Source organism: Anabrus simplex, chromosome X, assembly GCF_040414725.1.
Source record: "Anabrus simplex isolate iqAnaSimp1 chromosome X, ASM4041472v1, whole genome shotgun sequence".
NCBI classification, from domain to species: Eukaryota; Metazoa; Arthropoda; class Insecta; order Orthoptera; family Tettigoniidae; genus Anabrus; species Anabrus simplex.
Window position 1 is genome coordinate 163,986,766 of NC_090279.1, and position 24,911 is coordinate 164,011,676.

The 24,911-nt window shown below is 38.6% G+C and overlaps 1 protein-coding gene across 1 annotated transcript in view; it reads right to left on the minus strand.

The window, feature by feature from the left end:
- Positions 1–24,911, minus strand: part of LOC136886745 (fatty acid synthase) — a 367,163-nt gene that overhangs the window by 35,895 nt on the left and 306,357 nt on the right. The window contains exons 29-30 of the mRNA XM_067159549.2: positions 20,209–20,430; positions 14,989–15,251 (exon numbers count right to left, since the gene is read on the minus strand). Of these exons, the coding sequence (XP_067015650.2) occupies positions 14,989–15,251; positions 20,209–20,430 (485 nt within the window). The remainder of the gene's footprint in view (positions 1–14,988; positions 15,252–20,208; positions 20,431–24,911) is intronic.

A 24,911-nucleotide genomic window follows, 5' to 3' on the forward strand; every position in this document is an offset into this window, starting at 1 on the left:
AGAAGAACACGAGGGAGGCCACGGATTGAATGGGAGGAGTACATCTTGGGATTGATCAGGAAGCGAGGGAAGACCCTGGGTGAGGTTCAGAGAATGGCGCACGATAGAAGAAAGTTTAGTAAATGGCTGAAATGTCCCGACGCCTAACGGCACAGAGAGAAAGAAAAAGAAGAAGATAATCACCTGAACTGAAAAGAAATTATACTACAAGAACAAAAATCTAAATATTGTTACAATGTGTCTTTCAAAATAAAAACTCTTGGTGACAAATGTTTCAAAATATGTTCAGATCATTTCAGAACATGACTGAATGATCACTGCTTGCGGCTGGCCATCACCAACAAAGCCGACTCCGATGGATCACATTTCTAACTCGCCTGTGTTTTGATTGGAGGAAATGCGTATGTTACCAACATTATTTTAACTTTGAACAGTTTAAAGATATTAACATTAAAAGTTCTATCTTTACAAAACTTACTTAAGTAACTGTTCAAAGTTGACAATACAGGCTAAACATGTCATATATTACAAAATTTAACGTATGGTTTACAATCACATCAAAATAAAAGTGTTTTAAAACTATTTACACGTCTGAACACATTAAATCACAATGTCAGATTGCTATGTGTTATATAATTAACACCATTTTGAGTAGTCATCAGGAACTCAGCTGGATCTCCTGAGAATCTGTTAGTGGGCATTCTTGGATAACATGCTGAACAGCTTATCTTTCAGCACCACACCTAAACTCGGGAGATGGAATTTTCTTCCATTTATAAAGGGAGTCTGCACATCTGCCACAATTAGTTCTGATTTGATTTAGAGTACACCAAATTTTTCTGGCGGCCTCAAAACCTAGTGGCTTAGTTGTGATGCATGGCATAGTTTGCTGTTCTGGTATTGCAGAGGTCTTCCCTAATTGTTCCAGCTGTCATTCATGTTGAAATTACTTTCAGAAAGCTTCCTTGCAGTATTCAGTGGAAGGTGGTGAGAGCGAAGTATCTTCCTGTAAATAACAGGGAGGTCAAGATGTACAGGAAGAGAAGAATTGATGCATATATTATTGTACACCTTGATAAGTCCTTTTTCTCTTCTCATGGATGGAGGTGGTATGCGACTTAATGACGACAGCCAGTATGTTGGAGTACATCTTATTGTCCCTGATATTAAACAAATGGTTTGATTGAGCTGAGTATCAACATGCTTAACATGAGCGCTGTTTATTCAGATTGATACACAATATTTAGCCAAGGGATAAACTAGTGCAAGGGCAGAAGTCCGAAGTGTAGAAGTTGTTGAGCCCCACGTAGTGCCACACAGTTTCTGCAGGATATTATTTCTGGTTCTGAGTTTGGCGGCAGTTCTGATAAGATGTTCTTTGAACGTTAGAGTCCTATCTAGAATGACTTCTAGAAATTTTGGATACTTGGTATGTGAGAGTAATCTGCCATCAAAGTGAACTTTCAGTTCTGTATTCGCTTGTTTACTGTTGAGATGGAACGAAGCAACTACTGTCTTTGCTGCGCTTGGCTGTAACTTCCAGTCACAAAAGTATCGCCCCATAGTAGATAGGACTCTGGTTAGAATATCCTCGGTAACTTCGAAGTCTATGTGGCTAACAGCAAGGGCCCAGTCATTTGCGTACCCAAACTTCCTAGATGTGGTCTCTGGCATATCTGCTATATATAAACAGTACAAAAGGGGAGCCAGCACAGAACCTTGTGGGAGACAACTATTGACATTCCTCAGTGAGCTCATACTATTACCACCGGGCGAGTTGGCCGTGCGCGTAGAGGCGCGCGGCTGTGAGCTTGCATCCGGGAGATAGTAGGTTCGAATCCCACTATTGGCAGCCCTGAAAATGGTTTTCTGTGGTTTCCCATTTTCACACCAGGCAAATGCTGGGGCTGTACCTTAATTGAGGCCACGGCCGCTTCCTATATATAAGAAGCAGTCTTAATGGTGGAGTGGAGTTATTGTTTAGTTGGAGTTGTTTTCATGAGCTCATGGTGTGGTTCTGACACCATGTTATTGTAACAGTCAAATGTTTTTCAAGATGACAGTCGCATTCTTCTTATTCTCTGTAGTCATGTTTTGTTTATGATGGCAGTTGATTAGGTTATGTGTGTATAATGTGAAAATAAGTTCTAAATAAATAAGTGTACACTACTGACAGCATTTTGTGTGTGTCTTTATGGATACAGCAAGGTTCTGCTCTTATTTGATCAATATTGTGTTTTTGATTTAATCTTTCTGCTGTTAATCGTGTGTATGGTTTGATATTGTGCGTAAATATAGTAAGCATAGCCCATAATTGAAATAAAATTTTTTAAACATCTCCCTAATGGAGGAAATTTTCTCCACCTTGTGTGGAATCGAACCCTGGATCCCAAACATGAACTGTCTCCAACACTGTAGGAACAAACTGGCAAGTTAAAATATTGTCTCACAATATTATTCTGTAGTTAGTGCTTCTATTTTATGTTCAAAATTGGCGACAATATCTGATGAGTTTCTAGGCTGAAGTAATCCAGCACTGGGGTTGCACCAGCCTGTCTGAGAATTCAGCAGTGAAAAGGTAGGTGGTGTCTTGCCTGACCATATTACTCATAACAAATAAAATCTGCTATAGAAGAGGTGTACGTTATTTCTTAAACACTTCCTGTTGATCAAAAATACATGTTGTTGTATATATTCTCAATTGTTATTAAATTCTGTTCCTTACTGTGTAGCTCATTTCCAGAAAATTTTGTAGGTTTTCACAAAATTGGTCCATGCATTTTACCTAAAGATTTTCAGACTCCTTGCTGGACACGTGAATGCCTTCAACTGCTTACTTGAAATGCCCTTTAAGATATAAAAGAGCAACATTTTTTGGTTGGTAGTTATGAAGAAAACACGTACGCACATATTTTTATTCTAAATCCTGCATGTATGCTTCTAACAGTTTACTTACTATTTTGGTTTCTATCAGATATAGCATATGCCAAAACACAGAAAAGCTTTTTTCCCCCCATGAAAATTGTTAAGCGTTGGGAAGAATTTATATTTATTTAGCATATGGCCTTTTGTGCTGGGAGTGTCCCAGGACATGTTTGGCTCGTCCATGGGTGATCTGCGCATGTGGGTGTGAGGAGATGATGATGATGATGATGAAGATGACGAGGTAGGGAGAGGGTGAAATATGGTGTTGGCACATAGCCTATTCCTGTCGAATAACACCAAGAGGTCTTCTCAAGGCTTAATGTCCACATCCAGTGAACTAATCACCATCAAAACATCATATGCCCTCACTCCATATGAGGTTTGGAATTGAATCCAAGCTTCTGACATGCAGTTTAGTGATTAGTGTTGTGATTATTGGGATTTGATTATTTGGACTCGGAAGACGGCGATGAATTTTGTATGTAAAGTATTTATTCAATTGTTTGTTTTGGTTTCTCCTCAGTATGTGAATTTTGGAATTGTTTAATTTGTTTGAAGTCGATATGATTTTAAAATTATTTGATTGTCATGGTAATTCTGGTGCATACTGTACCACACGCGCCACATCGGCGTGGGAGATTTCCGGTTTCGTAAAGTTGCATCAATTTCGTAATTTCTAGAGGCTTCCTAAATGTTCTTTGTCAGCACTATTTTTTCTGCGCTCCTATTGGAGAAAATAAAAGGAAATGTGATTGGTAGGTGAAGGAAAACATCGTACGCTCATTGGCCGTGGTATGATTTCATAATTTCCGGGGAGAAGCGTTGTCGCTGGAGCCTTGCTCTGCAAGGGCGTCTTTTCTGTTTGACCACTGAAGGGAACGGTCTCCTTCCAAGGTACGGGTCTTCTTGGCCCCACCATCCGGTAAGCACTAATTTTTTTTAACTTTTCAGGTATTCAGTTTCAGATGTAGTGTTCATTTAATTTATCTTGCCGGAGCGTACCCGTGTTTCCTTCTGCTTCCAAATGTTATCATTATGACTTAGCCGTTTCGGTAAGTCACCTCACTTTGTTAAGAGATAGTTCCCGTTTGTTGTTTTGTAAATTAAATGTTATACGCCTTTCGAAGTAATCGTTATAAGTAATTTTTTTTCCTCGGGACTATCTCATTCATTGCGCTTCATCGTGGAATATTCATCTTTAGGTCGGGTACCCTTTCTCAGAAGTGTTTTTGAGGGGGCTACCCACTGAAGATGCTCTGCTCCATGATTATATGTAAATATTTTTCCTCCTTAGATGTATCTCTTCACTTTAGTATAACGTTACCTTCCTTTCATTTATTTCAACCTGTTTTGGGTTTTTAAAGGTAACGCCACGACAGTGGAATGTCATGTGTGATGTTCCGGTATAACATAATTTTCATAACTAAATGCTACCCTCATGTAAACTGTAAATTGTAATGGTTGTTGAAATAATGCCATCAAAATTTTATGGTATATTGCCTATTGCTTTATATATAGAATTGAATTTAAATTGTTAAGTAAAGTTTAGGATTACATTGACTTCGCTTCTTCAGTATTACCAATACCTTCCACCGCCTGGATATGGTTCCCAGCCGCTTCCCGGTTATCCTTTCTTAATAGTCATGTTGGTTAAACTGTTTGTTTATTTCCTGTGATTAATGTGCTTGCAAATTTAGTTTCGTACATGTTGACATGCCTAGTGTACAGTACTTGTGGTGAAAGCATTACGGTAGCAAACATTTTCTCTTCATGAAACCTATTAATTGTAACCTTACCCTTTGGAGAGGTTGCAATTAGAAATTGTTTATCACCACCTCTCCAACCCTGCTGGCCAATATTCTAATGGCAACTTCTTTCTTTTTTCCCCACCAATGGGACTCAAACCAGCTAACCATGATGATGAGACCATTGAAGTCTTGACGCCTTAATGATAATGCCCATGAGGCAAGACAATTTGGAAGAAAATGCATATAAACTCTTTTGAACAAAATTGAACTCCAAGGACACTTGCTAGGTTCCATTTCTTAATAGAACTAATCTCTCAAGCAGCATATCGACTTTCAAGGCTCTCGGATGTCCTCTGACTTACTTCACATTTTCTCTCGCCCCGTTAAGAGACAGCATAATTGTACAAAGCCTTTGTGTTAACTGAAGATACTAGCAATAAGCTTCATTGGTCAAATAATTTTTACGTGAAAGACAGACAGACCAACATTCAGATTTACAATGGGGCCAAAAGACTGACCCTTGCCTCTTTGAGCAGAAGCTAAAGCAGGTCACCCATCTGGCTCCGTAAAGGTTAAATCAGACAAGAATCCTCATTTTTAACCTTTGAACTGACAATCATTTATCCTATAGTGGCAGGGAAATTTTACTGACATTGAAGATATTAAGTATAAATTCTGCCAAACATCATTAACATGTCATATATCCACATAAAATATATCATTTTACTTACAACATTTCAAGGAACCAAGTGAGTTGGCCATATGGTTAGGGTCGCGTATCTGTGAGCTTGCATTCATGAGATGGTGGGTCCAAATCCCACTGTCAGCAGCCCTGAAGATGGTTTTCCATGATTTCCCATTTCCACACCAGGCAAACCTTCCCTTTACTATCCTTGCATTACCTAAAATCTTTTATGTATTCTTGCGACATTAAACCACTGGCAGAGAAAACCGAACACAGCAAGGAATATTGTACAGCAGTATCAACAAGAAAGAGCAGTGCAATACCGTGGAAGTATGTTGTTTCCTTGACAATGTTCCATGAATGATGAATTTAGAGACTTCTGTGAAACTTCCTTTGTGAGCCTAAAAATTATGACAGTTCCCTGTTTATATATTCTTACAAAAATTATGCATGTGAAAGAGAATCTTTCTGAATTTAAAGAAAGATCTACAGTTCACATGCACGATACAAGATTGATTGATTGATTGATTGGTTGGTTGGATTTATTTATTTATTTATTTATTTTATTTATTTATTTCACACTACAGGACTTAGTGTCCCAATTACAGTGGCAACTACAACAGATATGCTACAATTAACATGGTGAAACTTATATCTAAACTATATTCTATAATTTTATCTAATCTCCTATAATATTGATATAAAATATCAAAGTATTTTTCTAAAGACTAAAGAACCTTATGTTAATGCGGTGGAACAGCACACGACAAAGTAAAATGATAAAATAAATGAAGCAATACATTATATTGTATAATATTATAGAATTTCACTTTACAATTTCCCCTATTGCATCCGGGAGATAGTAGGTTCGAATCCCACTATCGGCAGCCCTGAAAATGGTTTTCCGTGGTTTCCCATTTTCACACCAGCAAATGCTGGGGCTGAACCTTAATTAAGGCCACGGCCGCTTCCTTCAAACCCCTAGGCCTTTCCTATCCCATCGTTGCCATAAGACCTATCTGTGTCGGTGCGACGTTAAGCCCCTAGCAAAAAAAAAAAAATCCCCTATTTTTAGGACTTAATTGCGCGATGAAGTTCAGTTACAAACTCACGCAATGGCAAACTGAAGTCAAGGCCATTATTTTTCTGAATGGCACTGTTGAAGATACTGCAGAGTCTGTTTACCGGCGAGTTATCATGGGTTCACGTCCTGGTTTTTTCATTTAAAAATGTTATGTTATTTCTGGAATTGAAGCGAGGTACATGGAAATTTAGGAGAGAAAGTAATTCAGGATTATCAATAGCACCGTTTACAACTTTAAAAATAAATTTTACAGCATCCTTCTGTCTGCGAATTTCTAAACTCTCCACTCCGATATTTAAAAGGATATCACTATAGGGTAACATATGGGGATAGCAGCCAGTATTTTATATTGTAAGTATTTTAAAAATCCTTTTTGTAATTTTTCAATCTGATAGACATATGATTGACACCTAGGGCTCCAAACGATGCTGGCATATTCTACTGTTGGTCTTACTATGGTATTGAACAGCTGAGTACAAGTTTGAGTGTTTTTGAAGGGGTTTATATTCCTGATAATAAATCCTAGGGTCTTGTACGACTCAGCTACCACTTTCACTATATGCAAGTTGAATGTAAGCTTGTGGTCGAATAAAACCCCAATGTCTTTCATCTCGCAAACCGATCGTAAATCAGTCACCTAGCTTGTAAGTGTAGTGGATGGGAGTTTTCCTTCTGGTGAACGACATCGATACACATTTTTTCTACATTTAAGTACAGTTTATTTTCAGTCGCCCACTCCAGTACACTTTTCATGTCTAGCTGAAGCTGTTCACAGTTGTTTATGTTTTTAATGGCTTTGAACACTTTGAAATCGTCGGCGTTTAGCAGACAGATGGAATATTTCACTTGTTCAGTCAAGTCATTGATGAATGCAAGAAAAACTAAAGGGCCTAAATTTGACACCTGAATTATTCCTGAATTTACAGGGTATTCCTGAGAAGAATGTCTCTGGAAAGAAATGAACTGCTTCCTATCACCCAGATACGAACTGAAAAAATGCAACAGTTGTTTTGAGAAACCAAACCGGTTTAACTTACTTAGTAGGGCATCGTGATTAATTTTATTGAATGCTTTTGCGAAATCTGTAAATACTACATCCATTTGTCCACCCGTGTCAAGTTCTGTGGACACTCGCTGAGTGAAGTTAACCAAGTTTGTAACTGTGGAAGGTTGTGAAAGGAAACCATGTTGTTTGTCTGATAGAAGAGGTCTTAAATATGTTATTAGTCGATTACGTAACTTAAATTCGAAAACTTTTGCTATCACGGATAAAATAGAAATAGGCCGGTAGTTGTTTATTAGTGTGGGATCCCCTGATTTAAGTATGGGGCACACTCGTGATAGCTTCCAGACGGATGGAAAAATAGATCTTTTAATAATCAAATTATAAATAACTAGAAGTGGATGCTTAAGAACTTCTGAACAACATTTTATCACATACAGTGGTACATGGTCTGGTTCTGCAGATGTTTTAGGTTTCAGCTTTTTAAGTGCTACATCAACCTCTTCTAAAGCAAAGTTTTTAATATGCAACGTATCGTTAGTGAAAGATGGAGCGTTATGTATGCGATATTGTGCCTTATGCGGAGAATATACTGATTGGAAGTAGTCCGCAAAACCTTCTAGAATTTCATCCTTAGTATCTAGTATGTTATTTTCATATTTGTAAGTGTCGCAATCCCTACTATTCTTTCTCCTATTTTTAATGTATGCCCAGAAAGATCTAGTGTCATTGTTGATACCTTGTTCCACTGTCTCAATGTATCTTCTGTGTGCGGACTTAATTTCAGATTTAATTTGAGCTCTCAGAATTTTATACTGACTATGATGATGTTCCGTAATGTGCTTCCACTTTCTGTAATATTCTTTTCCTTTCAATTTTCGAATTATGTTATCTGTAAACGAAATGGGGTATGTTTTGTCATTATCTGTTTTTTTTTTTTGGGAACCGATTCGTTTATAGCTGAATAAAGGTTGCCGTAAAAACAATCTAGTGCAGCATCAATTTCAGTGCATTCATAGAGAGAGTTCCAATTCGTGTCTCTAAGCCTCATGAACAGTCATTCATAGTTCGCTTTTTAAAAATTATATGAAGTCTGGGGGGTAGTGTTAGGTTTAGTCCGATGCAATGTAATTCATAGCTCTATTTCTAAGGCTGGGTGGTGTACATCCTCTGGCAGTAGTGGGTTTGTGCTCCTTGTGCATTCAATATTTGAAATATTTTGATTAGTCATTACTAAGTCTAAAGTTTTTCTATTACAATTTGGAACTGAATTAAATAAGAACAGATTATGAAGATTAATAAAATTTCTTAATTGCTGACTTTGCGTATTTGTGTTCAAATCACTGTTCATGTTACTAATTGATGGTATGTTGAAATCACTGACAATGATGACATTACTGTTGTGTAGCTCGTAATGAGATTCTAGCCATCCAAATATTCACTGTAGACAGCTGATTTTGAGGAAGGTGGTACATACACATTACCAAAATACCATACCTTTCCTTGAATGACAACTTTCAGTAAGAGCCCCTCAAAACTATTTGTGACCTGTTCGGCCTTGAACACAGTTAATCCTCTCCTGACACCAGTGAGCACATTCCTGCCCCTCCTAGTGCTACAGTCAGCCCTGTACACTCTGTACTGCTCACTACAGACCTCGCTATCGAACACAGTAGAGTCCGTCCAAGTCTCTGTTAGGGCCATGAATTGATATTCATTGGCCTGAATGTTCTGACTCAGTTCATCAAGTTTTGTTTTTAATCCGCACACATTTTGATAATAAATATTAAGCCTAGTGTCATCCATTAATTTACAGCTTATTTAGATCATCTTGGTTGTTAATAACAACTACTTTGGAACCCTGAGTTTTACGCATTTTAATGACTCCATTTCTTACCCATATGTACGTGTAGTCCTTCTCTCTGTGGATGACTTGGGCCTGGGCTAGCAGTTTTCTTCTCTGCGGTGACAGACTCTCGTTGATATAGATGACACTGTCGCCTGGAAGATCTGCGTGCCTGGTGGAGAGGTTTCTTTTCACTTGCCGTCTTTCCATGAACAGATCTTTGTCCATTCGCCTTACCAGCTTCACTATAATTCCGCAGTGTTATTGGTGCGGGGCTTTCGGGAGGCGATGACACGTCTCCACCATCTCTTCTTTCACCTCTATGCCCAGATCCCATCCAATCTTCTTAACTGTGTCCAATACAGTTTCGTTTTGGATATCAGGAACCCCCTGGATTTCAATTGTGTTCCTTCTTGAGTACATTTCTGCATCATTCACTCGGCACTCTAGGGATTTTATTTTTCCCCTTAAATTGCTATTTTCCTGAGTCAGGTTTTCTATGTGATCAAAACACTTATCAAGATCAGTTTGTTGCTTTGAAATAAGCTAGGCTGTATCATCCAACTTCTTATGACACAGTTCGAGTGAGTTCCCTAAACCAGTCCCTCTTGTCTTTTGGTCTTCCTTCATTTGCCGAATTTCTTCTGTTAGTTCTTTTAGAAGAGAAAATATACTATCTAAGGATGGGATAGTGTTCCCCACTGATTTCCTCTTACTGTTGTCTCCTTCATTTACACTACAATTTTCACAGGACCACACACTATATCTATTCAGGTTGTTCACACAATTCTTGTGGTACCACTTTTTGCACTGAGCACACTGTACCTTAAGGGTTCTTCCCAGCTACACTCCACATTGCTCGCAAGCGCCCATTCTGCTATGTTCACAACAAGCTCCGGAATTAATACTATTTTGGGATTCCTGATGAGTAAATTCGTGTTTTTCTTTAATAACTTCACAATAGATATCACACACTTGAACACGTCATATGCGTACAATGAAAATCCCGCTGTTAAACACTTGAAATTACACACTTTCGAGGACCTCGCTTTGCGCGTGCCACTCACTCAGACACCTTTACCTCCTCACTCCAGGCTTAGTAAAAGCACAAACAGCCACTGTTATCAACAGCTTAAGATGTACAATAAACTTCCACTACCTATTCGAACATTAGACAATAGTGCATTTAACAGGGTACTGTCACAATTTTTAAGGAAAAAGGCATTTTATAGTGTAGGACAAATGTCAGCAATTACAGAGGCATCTCTCTCCTTCAAGAGACATACAAGATACTATCTATGGCATTGCTATCAAGATTAGAACAACAAGTTGAACACAAAACCGGCGAATACCAGGGAGGCTTTCGGAAGGGACGATCATGTGTGGAACAAATTTGGAACCTCAAGACAATACTGAAGGACAGAGTTGCCAGGGGCAAGAAATATGTAGCAGTTTTTGTTGACTTTCGAAAAGCATATGATTCAGTTGATAGGAGCACATTGTTTAACATCCTTAGAGAAATGGGTACAGATAACAAGACATTACAGCTAATAAAGGAGACCTTAACAAACACATACTCAAAGGTTACGTTTATGGGAGAGATATCTGAACCCTTTGAAATCAAGACAGGCGTTAGGCAAGGAGATTGCCTATCCCCACTGCTGTTCAATTGTGTCCTGGATAAAGTCATCAAAGAGTGGGAAAAAGAACTCGCAGAAAAAGGCATTAAAGACCAAATAAGGATAGGATACAAGAAAGAGAACATCACTATCAACTGCTTAGCATTTGTTGACAATCTTGTACTGTTATCAGAAAATATTGAATCAGCGATAATACAAGTTAACACTTTAAAAGAGATAGCAATGAAAACTGGCCTGCAGATATCATTTGTAAAGACACCGGGCGAGTTGGCCGTGCGCGTAGAGGCGCGCGGCTGTGAGCTTGCATCCGGGAGATAGTAGGTTCGAATCCCACTATCGGCAGCCCTGAAGATGGTTTTCCGTGGTTTCCCATTTTCACACCAGGCAAATGCTGAGGCTGTACCTTAATTAAGGCCACGGCCGCTTCCTTCCAACTCCTAGGCCTTTCCTATCCCATCGTCGCCATAAGACCTATCTGTGTCGGTGCGACGTAAAAAGCCACTAGCATATATTTGAAAAGACACATTTCATGACCAACATTAAAGAAGCCCCAAGATACATAGTAACAACAAACAATGATAAGATAGATAAAGTTGTTAAATTCAAATACCTTGGTGAGATTATACAACCTAATGGGCTTGATGAAGAAGCAAACCGCGAGAGAGCCAGAAAAATGGAGCTTGCATTCCACCTTAACAAATACATACAACAAGAAAGCGATCTCTATTAGGACAAAACTACGCCACTATCAGGCAGTAATTCAACCAGAGTGCTTGTATGCCTCAGAATGCCTGGGATTAACAACCAGGAAAGACACTGAAGAAATTGAGAAGAAGGAAAGAAAGATTTTAAGAAAAATCCTCGGTCCAAAGAAATGTACTGACACATATCGATTACGCAGTAACAAAGAAATATATAAAACATGCAGTAGGATTTCAGATGTCATTCGAAAGCAAAGAGTTAAATTTTTTGGACATATTTCAAGAATGCCTGATGACAGACTTGCCAAGAAAATCTTTAACCACTTCAGTAAGCCCAATAGGAAAGGCAGCTCTTATGAAAAATGGTTTGTTAACATGAAGAAGGATTTGCAAGAAATGAACATCACACATCAAGACATCGGCAATAGAACCACCTTCAGAAAAAAAGCTACACTCATTTAAGGGTTTCCTAGAGCCAGAAACAGTGACCAAGAAGAAACAACAATGGACGGCTGAAAGAAAAGAAGCAGCAAGCAGGAGGATGAGGGAGTATTCGCGCCAAAGAAAGTTTAAATCATGAGGAGTTATTTACGTGGTTCACAGCTGGCCAAAATTGATAAAAGAAGAAGTGTAGAAAAGTATCTAGAATGTGGTATTTCAAAAACTGACCTAGTATAGGTACCGGTAGCTAAAATCATTTTTCTAATGACTCAGCCATTATGGCTGAGATATTGTCTGTAGATTATTTTTATTAATACTGACAATACCTAGTGTACATTTTGTGTACTTAATGGTAGAAGCAATAAACTAACTAAACTAAACTAAGTACAGTATTCAGTTGTAAATTTGTTTCTTGAAAAGGATCAAATATTTCTCTTTCAACTCATAAGCAGTTAGTACAATATTCAGTAATTAATAATAATTTTAATATTATGATAAAATAAAGAGCATGCCCAAACACCTGGAATAAGATGCTGCCACTGCATAAGCAGAGCAAGAGCCTGATGATTTCCAATAAAAGAGTAGCGTTACAAAAACGTTGCAAAGTTTGGGCTGGGAAAACTTGGGAGAAAGAAGATGAGCTGCTTGACTAAGTGGTTTTTTTTTTACTTGAAATGTATAACTTGTAATAAGTGGTATGTTCCAAGCTGTCAGTGGAGAGATGGCATGGAATGATATTAGTAGACGAATAAGTTTGAGTGGTGTCTTTAAAAGTAGGAAAAATCACAATATGAAAATAAAGTTTGAATTCAAGAGGATAAACTAGGGCAATTATTTGTTTATAGGAAGGGGAGTTAGGTATTAGAATAACTTACTAAGGGAGATGTTCAACAAATTTCCAATTTATCTGAAATCATTTAAGAAAAGGCTAGGAAAACAACAGACAGAGAATCTGCCACCTGGGCGACTGCCCTAAATGCAGATCAGTATTGATTGATTGATTGATTGATTGATTGATTGATTGATTGATTGATTGATTGATTGATTGATTGATTGATTGATTGATTGATTGATTGATTGATTGAGGGTGGTTGGCCAGTTGTACTTCCTTTTAAAACAATAATCTATACCACACTGTCTTCAGTCATGTGGAGCTTTCTTTTAGCCATGAATGACCTATAATGAGAACCCACACCAGCCATCCTAAAGAAGTGATACTGACACGACACTAATATATATTTTTATGCAGCACACTTCTCAATTGTTGTGAGAACAGAGTTGCTCACAGACTGGGCAGGAAAGTTCCAACTTCCAGATTTCTGTGTGTCAGGAGCAATGAGCTAGAATAACATAGAGAGGCGGAAGCGCTGCCTGGGCGAAGCTAATAGAACGAATGTCCACCATGTTTCCGGGGGAGGCAGCTACTCTCGCTAACCAATACACCACAGAGGCGGCCCATGAGTACTGTACCACTATAATTATTTAATATAATATAATATAATATAATATAATATAATATAATATAATATAATATAATATAATATAATATAATATAATTATTTTTTGTAATATAGTGGGCATATCATGTTTTTCCCATTATCATATCATACTGGGATTACTGTCCAGCTCCATGACTAAATGGTTAGCGTGCTGCGTCACAGGAGTCCCGGGTTCGATTCCCGGTAGGATCGGGAATTTTAACCATCATTGGTTAATTTCGCTGGCACGGGCGCTGGGTGTATGTGTCGTCTTCATTATAATTCCATCCTCATCATGACATGCAGGTTGCCTATGGGCATCAAATCAAGGGACTTGCACCTGGCGAGCCGAATATCTCCTCAGACACTCCCGGCACATACGCCATTTCATTTCATTACTAGGATTACTAGTTGAAGGGTAACCTTGAAAGTTGTCCATTACGAAGTGTAGCCTAGTTTTAAATACCATGGCAACTGACATCTACAATAAAGGCTGCATAAATTTCACAAATAGCAGTAAAATACTGTACTTATCATACTTGGTGTTCATTTGACCGAAATAGGTAACTTCGTAGTTACGTTTCCTTGGTGGTTGGTGCTCCATTTTCTTTGTTTGTAAATGTGAATGAAAATTAAATAGGGTTGGAAAGGCATTTGCCAGTAATCACCGTTGGTTATTTGTTTCATACATGCACTTATTTTCTAAATGTACTGAGAATAAGCGACTGTATTGAGTGGGATACCATTTATCTCTTTTCGTCTTCACAACGCACTGTTCCATTAATTCCTTGTTCTTTAAAGGAAACCTGAAACATAATCCGACAAATAATTATCGTGGCTATCCGTACTTTCAGTGTGTAAGCAATAAAATGGGTTAATTACAAACAGAAATTACAAAAAGGAATCTCGGCTATAATTCAGTAATACCTACTTAACATAAGATATATCCTTGGTTGTATTACTCCGATTAGTACAACTATATGCTGAGCATACGGTTGGCATTCTTGAAAGTGAAAATCTATCTCTTCACTTCTTAAAACTTAGGAAATTAAATTGACATGCACGATCTCCCTGTCACCTCAACATATCTTCTCGCGCCAACTCGTTTTGTTTTGACAACCGTTAACATGGCTGCACCTTATCAACTTGCTTCCGCAGGGAGCACTGATGTCAGGCATACAGCCCCTCTATGTTATTCTAGCTCATTGGTCAGGAGCACTGTACCACTCTTGACACAAATAATATCTGCACCCCAACATTTGCCACCAAAGTTTGAAAAAAAATATGCACGGAACATTTGGGTATTCACAATAATTGTGCGATTATTAATAAATTTTGATTTTGTAAGTTATGCACTTGTATTATATACAAGTATTATCAGCATTTTTATATAAATTACAAATTTTTTTTTTTTCAAGTAACATTTCTCAACCATACCTGCAGTAAATGAGCAGCCATGCCTGGAACGGTGGTGCTGGTATTGTGGCAACAGAGTTGTAGACCAACACAAGATGGCGTAAGATTTTTGCTGAGATATTCAAGAGTAGTGGCTGTTCCTTCCATGCCGGGTATCATGAACAATGGAGATGCTGTTCGCCTGCTGTTTAGGGAAAGCAGTGGTAGAAGAATCTGTGAACCCGTCTCTTTGTTTCCATAGAAATTGAATATGAACTGCAGCTTTTTAGCTTTCTCTGCACCATCTGTTTAAGAGAGATAATGGCATTGGTAAAAGATGGTACAAACTGTTGGGCTATGAACAAGACATGGTCATGAAATGTGAATTATAAAACCACTAAATATGATTCCTAAACCTACACAATATTAAAAAGACAGAAAGATGGAATACACATATAATACGATGATGACAATAATGAAAATGGCTGAATAAATACACTACAGGCTACAGCAGTTCTCAAATATGGATAACCACACCTAGCCTGTTAACAATACACCTGTAGAATCAAAACACTTTCCATAGAATGATGTGCTCATTCTTCAGCTGGCCTGTTAACAAACAAACAAAGATGCATGCAATAATAATAATTTTGTGTGGCTATTTCTATTCCTTAAGGGTGTGCAGAATCTGCCATGTGTAGGTAACTGCGTGTTATTGTGGTGGAGGATGGTGTTATGTGTGATGTGCGAGTTGCAGGGATGTTGGGGACAGCACAAACTCCCAGCCTCCGAGCCATTGGAATTAACCAATGAAGGTTAAAATCCTGGACCGGGTCGGAAATCAAACCTGGAACCCTCTGAACCGAAGGCCAGTATGCTGACCAGCCCAACGAGTCGGACAAACTCGTATCCTCATCTGGAGGTGGTGCAGCTCTTTTCAGGCACACCCCCAATGGAGGTGAGCTGCATGTATCATTTCATCCACATACCAGCCCTCTTACCATTCTTAAATTTCTGGCAGTACCGGGAATCGAACCCAGGCCCCCAAGGACGGCTATGCTATGGAGGCGGACAGATGCATGTAGTGAGTAGCCTATTCATTACTGAAGGTGACCACAGCCAAAATTACAAGAATGCTGAATTTTCTCTAAAACCGTTAGAGCGAAGAAATTGCATATAACATTTCTTGTAGGAAATTTAATTTCAAGGCCATATGACGCACTTTGTTTTCTAATAAGGCCAACCATTTAACTGTTATTTTAATTATTACACTGTGGACAACAGCCAAAACCACAAGAAAGCTCAGATGGTTGAGCGCTGGCTTTCTGAACCCAACTTCGGTTTGATCCCTTTCTATGAATTATATTGATTTGCATTTCTCTTTTTTGTTTCTTTACATATATAGATAGTCTAATATTTCTAGTCTTTTATGACCTGTATTCATCTTTATCTCTTCTGCCTCTTTCCTTTTTTTTTACCCCTCTACAATTTGCTTTACGTCACACAAACACAGATAGGGCTAGGAGTGGGAAGGAAGCGACCATAGTGGTGATGGGCTGTCTGAGACGGGCCTCGAGATTTCTGTTTCTTGCAAGAAATTTTGAGAGATATCGAGAGCATTGTCCCCACAATGTGTGGCAAGCAGCATGTCGTAGGCCTACAGCTAGACAGAGCTGAATGTTGTTTGTGCCGAGTATGTGAACAGCCAACAATGGGCCTTCTCCATTCCGTAAATACGTGTCAAAAAGCAACTAGGGCGTTCATTTCTTTCATTTCTACCAAGGTCTACTTTGATGCGGTATAACATAGATGTAAAGGTTACACATTCTAGCATTATATGCAGCGGTAAGTACATGAATGATTAGGCTAGATATGATAATTTGTATTTACTTTGTACTCATCTTTCACTGGTTGTGTAAATAGTTTATGGGTTGTCATTATTCATCATACGCCAAATAAATAAATAAATTAGGCTAATTACAGAAAATGACAGCTACTGTAGGTACAGCTACCTGGATACTAGAGGTGTGCATTATTCGAACCCGAGATGGGCAAAAATGCATCTTGCTGCATATGAAACCACCATTACACATGAGTGGAACATGTAAACTAAAGTGCCCGAGTTTGCTCCAGTTATTTCGAGAGGTAGGTGTACATATCAGATGTAAGGCTTTTCAGGCTTTTGCTCTATTAACCAGCGTTTTGTCTTAGGTCTGACACTAGACTTGTAGAGATTTGTGGAGACTTGTGGAGACTTATCTCCCGTATGCAGTTATCAGACTGTGCCTCTTATATAGGCTTCTATTAAGCTCACCTGCATACACCCAGCGTCAGTGGGTAGGGTCTGACACATCCCACTCTGACGAGTCTAGTGTCAGACCTAAGACGAAACGCTGGTTAATAGAGCAAACGCCTGAAAAGCCTTACATCTGATATGTTTTTGACATGCTCTGTTGGTGAAAAATATCTAATTCCCTCTATGGGAATTTAGAATTTTCCATTAGGTAGGTGTACATCGTTATCATACCCCACATTCAATATCATATGACCACTGCTTGTGTTTACCGATATTTTGGTGATGAAGGAAATCATTCCTTACAATGTTATAGAGTATTCGCATCATAATTAGGTACTTCGGTATATGACGGTGCAATGTGTAATTTTGTCTAATTGTACGCAAAATTTTAAGACGATGTCTGAAACACAATGTAGGTTGCGGATGTAGGTTATTTTGAAGAGATGCCACATAGCACAGTCTGCTGGGTTGTTTATTCAAAAGAAGTAGCAAAAATACTTCTGGGATGATTCGGCACTTAAAACCACACAATACCGGGCAAGCTGGTCGTGCGGTTAGAGGCGCGTAGCTGTGAGCTTGCATGCAGGAGATAGTGGGTTCGAATCCCACTGTCGGCAGCCCCAAAGATGGTTTTCCGTGGTTTCCCCATTTTCACACCAGGCAAATGCTGGGGCTGTACTTTAATTAAGGCCACGGCCGCTTCCTTCTAAATCCTGGGCCTTTCCTATCCCATTGTCGCCATAAGACCTATCTGTGTCGGTGCGACGTAAAGCCACTAGCAAAAATAAAAATCCACATAATATCGCTGAAGGGGAATCATCACAGACAACACCTCCTGCCCGGCCTGCATCACAAGAAGCTATCCTGTCAACAACTGCGAGGTATCTAGGTAGGTGTACATCCTACTTACAGTTATTCACAAATTATGCAGGATTATTTCGCTATGATGTCCACCTCACATAACTCGTGAACCGTTTAAGATACTGACATTCTGTTTTCACTTTTTTTAATGTTATTAAGGGGTTTATAGTTGAACATGCAGTACTTTTCCAGTCTTTTGATAAAATTTATCGGCACACATGTTTCTATATGAGAACGCTATTTCATGCAATAACCGCCGATACCGGTATACTATTAAGCTTACACTCGTAGTTACTGGAACGTCGCACAGATCGCAGCACATGAGAATAAGTCTCAAGATTCTCGCTTAAAAGTGTGCCCATCACTAGATCTTAGCCTTAATTAAGGTACAGCCCCAGCATTTGCCTGGTGCAAAAATGGGAAACCATCTTCAGGACTGCCAACAGGGAGGTTCGAATCCACTATCTCCCGAATGCAAGCTGATAGCTACATGACCCAAACCATGCAGCCACTTGCTTGGTATATTTAGTTTTAGCCACTTCTCGGAATACATTAAGTTCATATCACCGTGGTTATCTCCAGGCTTCATGCCCAATTTTAATACGAGGAGAGCATTTGGGAGAAAACCATCCTCCCCACCTGCCTGAACAATGACAGCCCGCTGGGCCTCAGAAACTGGATCTATAAGACCCCTGCATTATCATAATTCCACACGTGCTTCTTAGAGTGCAACGTCTTATCTATAGATTATCAGCTGCCCTTTGTTTCTGTATAATGTTAAGGATCGTAAGTACTTGTCTTTCCTAGTCTTCTTTTATTAGGAGTAATAAATGACTTTCCCTCCAGGAAACACTTCTCTCTTTCCTTTAAAATTCTCTTGAAGCTACTTGCTGAAATACCGTAGCCTAGGAAATATGCTGTTGAATTAAATATGCAGGTTCTTAGGAAATATGCTGTTGAATTAAATATGCAGGTTCTTAACTATTTTCTTGTTACAAATAATGTGACTGCTACACTCAGCTTCCATTACTACTACAGATTCCGCAGATGGAGGTCCATCAACACTCAACTTCCTCTTTCTCTTCCTCGCCTCCAACCACTGCACTGTGACCTTGAATTACCGCACAACTAGCTTCTTCCAGTGATGATGAATAGAAGTATGGGAGCATGCAATTACTGTATTGTCTTAAATATTTTATTGCACCACCTCACCAGGATTACTTGATTCAAGAACTGGAAAAAATCCAAAGGAAAGCAGCTCGATTTGTTCTGAGTGATTTCCGACAAAAGAGTAGCGTTACAAAAATGTTGCAAAGTTTGCGCTGGGAAGACTTGGGAGAAAGGAGACGAGCTGCTCGTATGTTCCGAGCTGCCAGTGGAGAGATGGCGTGGGAGGACATCAGTAGACAAATAAGTTTGAGTGATGTCTTTAAAAGTAGGAAAGATCACAATATGAAGATAAAGTTGAAATTCAAGAGGACAAATTAGGGCAAATATTTGTTTATAGGAAGGGGAGTTAGGGATTGGAATAGCTTACCAAGGGAAATGTTCAATAATTTTCCAATTTCTTTGCAATCATTTAAGAAAAGGCTAGGAAAACAACAGATAGGGAATCTGCCACCTGGGCAACTGCCCTAAATGCAGATCAGTAGTGATTGATTGATTTGATAACACTGAATTGATAAAAATTGTTCACTTTTTTTGTTGCTATTGTAGATAGAGTCCCGGATGCTTTGCAACAGCTTATGAAGATTAGGATGAGTTTCCTAAAACAAATTTATATTTTATTCAGTTTGGAGTACATAATTAAGATTAAATTCTTGTAAATAAACAAATTAAAGCCAGTTTAAAAAATAATTACTTTTCAGAAATTAGGGTGCACAGATTATTTAATGGTATGGAGAGTTTGCATATGTATGGTACTACCTATATTCTTTGTAATGTGTGTGAAGTTATGAAAGTTGTGAATACTGTTTGTAGGTATAGCTTTATATTGCACATATTATTTTTGTGTGCCTAAACTGCGTGGCTAAAAAAAATATTGCAATTATCAGAAAATAGTTTTCCTGTTCTCCTCCGTAATATTTTACTATAATGTAATTTACCTGGTATTTGTTCATCCTTTTTGGCCCCAGAAGCATCTTGAGTACCATCAGCTGCAGCAAGTTCCTGAAGCTGCTTGATGGTGAGGTTCCGAATCTCTTGTGGCGTGAGGAATACTTCATATTCTCTCTCTATAGCCTGCTTAATCTCTACAGCCATCATAGAGTCCATCCCAAGCTCCGTCAAGGTAGCTATACCACTGACACTCTTCAAGTCCCGTAAACCTGAAAACACATTTATTAATTAAATAATTGGTACCAAGGAATGGTGACTGGTCTGTAAATTGATAACAGTACATTTTTACACTGTTGATAAGGGCATGTATGAGTAGAAACCATGTTCACTTTCTATTTAAAGTTATCTCTGTGAAGCCAAAAGTTGCCTCTCACATCTGTATGTGCTACAGTTTTCAAGTACAGGCAGGTCAGATATCTTTCAGCTTGTCTGGTCAACGTAGCGGCCTTCGGTTCAGAGAGTCCTTGGTTCAGCTAACGGTCAGGTCGTTTAATCTTAAATGGTTAATTCCGTTGGCTCAGGGACTGGGTGTTTGTGCAGTCCCCAACATCACTGCAACTCACTCATCACTCATAACACTGTCATCTGCCTCAGTAACATGCAGTTTCCCATACACGGCAGATGCTGTCCACCCTTGGAGCCTTACAAACGATGTATCATACTAACAATAGCCACACAAAATTTAAATAACCTTACAACTGAGGTTGGCACAATGCTTAGTACAGAGCCATTTGAAGGTCACACCAGTGATCTTACTAGCACCTGGCTGGCTGCTTTGTGTGATCAGTTGAGTCCGAAAGCTGCTATCCCATCAAGCACTGTCTCAGCCTGCCAGCCAGTTTCCGGCTAAAAGATAATCTGACCTCACTGTACATGCATGACACACTTCCTTCAACTATCTAAGGCTGAGAATGAAACAATGGTCTCCTTAAATATTTTCCTTTGTTTAAATATATATCAGCTCAAAATCATTTTCATCTTATTTCTGCACACAAGTAATCTTAATGGACCTAGTCAGTATGAAGTATTGATTGAACATCACCAGGTTTATTTTTCATGGTTTGTACTTTGGGGTCCCAGCTCTTACTTGCTGGTTAAAGTAAGAGCACTTCTGAACTCTATTCGCTACCTCCTTTGTGGCTAGTGTGTCTTGAGAAATTACACTGCCGAGGTATGCAAAGTTTTCCACACTTTTCAGTGGATGGTTTCCAAGCATGATGTTCAACGGTTGCCCCTCTCTGTTTATTGCCATTGCTATTTAGGTTCCAAAATGGGTAAAATATAAATATGTAAATAAATTCAATGTTAATTTTAATCTTATACCAGTTGTATAGTATTGTTTGTTGAAGGTAAAGATAGAAAGAGAGGAGTTGTTTTTCTTATCTTTTTTCAAGGTGGTAGAAGGGCAGTATTTATATTTATTGATTATTTTTTCTATAAAGAAACTCTTGTATCCATTGGATTTAGCTACAGTATATTATGAATAGTGTTCAACTCATTTTTGAGGTCTCCTTTAGACATTGGAACACTAAAGGCTCGGTATACCATGCTGTTGTATGCTGCTCGTTTGTGAATTTGGGGGTGTGAAGAATCTTGACGGATTGTAGTGACTGTTTGGGTGGGTTTTCTGAAAATCTTATATCTTAAGTAGCTTGGGTGCCTGATAATAGTTAGGTCTAAAAAATGTATTTTCTATTCAATTTTGGATTCAAGTGTGAATTTTATGTGTGGGTCAATGTTATTTAGATTAATGAAAGTGGTAGTTGCATTTGTAATGCTCTCATCCATAATTACTATGGTGTCATCTACAAATCCTGCCCAGGAAAGGATGTTGTTAAAAGTTATTATTATTATAAATTTTGATGTGTTCCAGAAAATTCAAGTAAATCTCAGCTAAGATACCCGAGGCCAGTGATCCCATAGCTAATCCTTCTTGCTGATAAATAACATTATCGAAAGTGAAATAGTTGTTGCTTATAACTAACTCAAGCATAGACATGAAATCCTGTATTTTAGTATACTTAGACTGCTGTATTTGCTTAAATTATTTTGAATATTGGGGTATATTTTGAAGATTTGTATGCTAGGATACATGTTTACAATATCGAATGAGTGGAGAGAATGATTGGATTGAATGTTAAAATTTTTTAAATTTATCGATCAGTTCTTTAATGTTTTTGACGGATTTGTTCACCAAGAAGTGATAGTTTCCTCTTAAAAATCTTTGAATGAACTGTGATGCTTTGTATAACGGACTCGGTCTATAGTTAATGATCGGGTAAACTGGGGACGCCGGTTTTGTGTATTTTGGGGAGGCGGTGGGTAAACTCTCTCTTTCGAACATTGCCTTTCGTTTGAGCAAATTGAAAGACATGACTGATCTCGGCAGGAAGCTGTAAAGTGTGGCCCTGTAATGAGAATATTTCTTTGCTTTTGAAGAACAGTTACATCTCAGGTGATCAGGAGCTGATGGATTCAAGTGTGAAGATCTGTCTACTTAAGTCGCTCAGACAGAGGTAGTTTGTAATATAGAGCAGAAGGGGAGTATTATACTGTATTAAAATTTTGTGTGGTATGTGCCGGAAGTACTAAGTTACAGCAGTACCAATATTACACATTTTACACTCCCAACTCCTGGTGAGTAGCGCGCGTTATGACTGCTCCTGCCCTAAGGGGTTAACCCTTTGCTGTTCCTAATGCTATAGAGCTCAAGTTTTATGACTCGCCTGCTGCGTGTTGACAGAAATACCGAAGGGTCTTCTGAAACTATGCTGCATTCCTATGATTCAGCAGGCTCTCAATACATACTGACAGTCTTTCCTGTGTGTATTTCACAAGCAGACCTAGTTTATAAACATTCTTCTCCGGTTAAAGATCATTAATGTTTGACCTCACACCATATCGTCTACTTATCACGGAGTAGCATCGAAAGGTTTCAAAAAATGCGAAATTGGATTTACAGTAAAACATCGTTAAGATGTTTCTGCAGGGGACAAGGAAAGAGAACATGTTTAGCGAGAAAACATTGTAATGAATACACAAATAAAAACTATCCAACAGGGATATGGAAACAGTTGATTTTTTTTTTCAACATTACCCCCTGCAGGTGGGGGACGCACATGTAGAATACACCCGCGGTATCCCCTGCCTGTCGTAAGAGGCGACTACAAGGGGCGACCAAGGGTTGGTTGAATTAGAACCATGAAACTACTCTTGATTCGTACCATCATGCGAGGAACACCATGGGTTGCATGTACTTGCGAGTAGTATCACTAAATTGGTACGAAATAGGTTTGTGATTAGTTGCAGTAAAAAGCCTGGCCTGGTGGATTCCAGTACCCGTGCGTTGTACCCATGTGAGCAACACCGCGGGTCTGGACGTAGCCTGTGAGTTGTACCCCTGTATGAGCGGCACCGTGGGTCAGCGTTGCCTGTGATTGGTGCCCACTATGTGCGGAACACCACGGGAATACTGGCGCCCGTGACTAGTACACCTAGGTGAGGAACCTTACCGGTTTGCGTTGGCTATGAGTGGCGCCATTGTGTGAGAAACACCATAGGTCTGCGTTCCCTGTACGAATTGCAATACTTGTGAGTAGTACAATCTTGTGTGGACCAGCGTGAGTCTTCGCTACTTTTGATCAGTACCCCAAAATGACAAATACCACGGTTCTACTTTACTCGCGAGATGTACAATTCTGTGGGGCCTTAGACGTGAATTTAGCAACCCTTGAGACATCAAGCATCATTGTGCTTTATAAATGGTCCCTTGGTCAGTAATACTCTAATTAACTACCTTATTTTTGAGTCTGATCCACTGTTTTTGTTTGTTTGTTTGTTTGTTTATTTGTTTTTGTTTTTTTGTAGGGTTCATGTCCATCCATTCATTCTTCATGACATATTTTATTTTAGTCTGCGGATGAATTTGAATTTTTTGTTATTTCATTTCGTACCATTAGGGGCCGATGACCTCGATGTTAGGCCCTTTTAAACAACAAGCATCATCATCTTTTTTCAACATACGTGCATTTTAATTATTTAACCATAATGGTCAACTAATTAGGTCTGTATTCATTTCAACTTTGATTATTTAACACTCTTAATCGACCTTGTCAATAATGTTAATGACAATAAAATAAAATGTATTGACAAGGTGGATTAAGTGTGTTAAATATATAAATGTATGCTGCATGCATTTTACATCATGTATGTACAGAACAGTGAAAGATATAGGCTATTCGCTGTTTCTAAAGATGAGATAAGAGTATTAAAAGATGTAAAAAAGAGGTTGAGAGAACAAATACAAAAACCTTTTCCTCTGGGGCTTCTTAAATAACAACAGTAGGCCCTATATTCAAATGTGTGTAAAAGACCAGACAATAAATATGAAAACATAAAAGTATCAACTTATTATTGCAGATTACATGCTTTCTAAAACAAATGTTAGCCGAAGCTTTATATTTTGGATCAGTGGGTTATTAAACAGTGTTTTCTGGTAACAGTCTTCAACCGTAGATTATTTGCTGGATGATGACAAGTAGGGAGTAGGTTAGAATTCAAGCCAGCAAAATGAAGTACTGTACCGTACATAAGAAGTATGATAGAAAAGAGAGGCTGAGAAACAAAGATGTGAGAAAGGAGGACAGAATAGACGAGAGAATTGATAGGAGTAAACTAAGATGATTAGGAT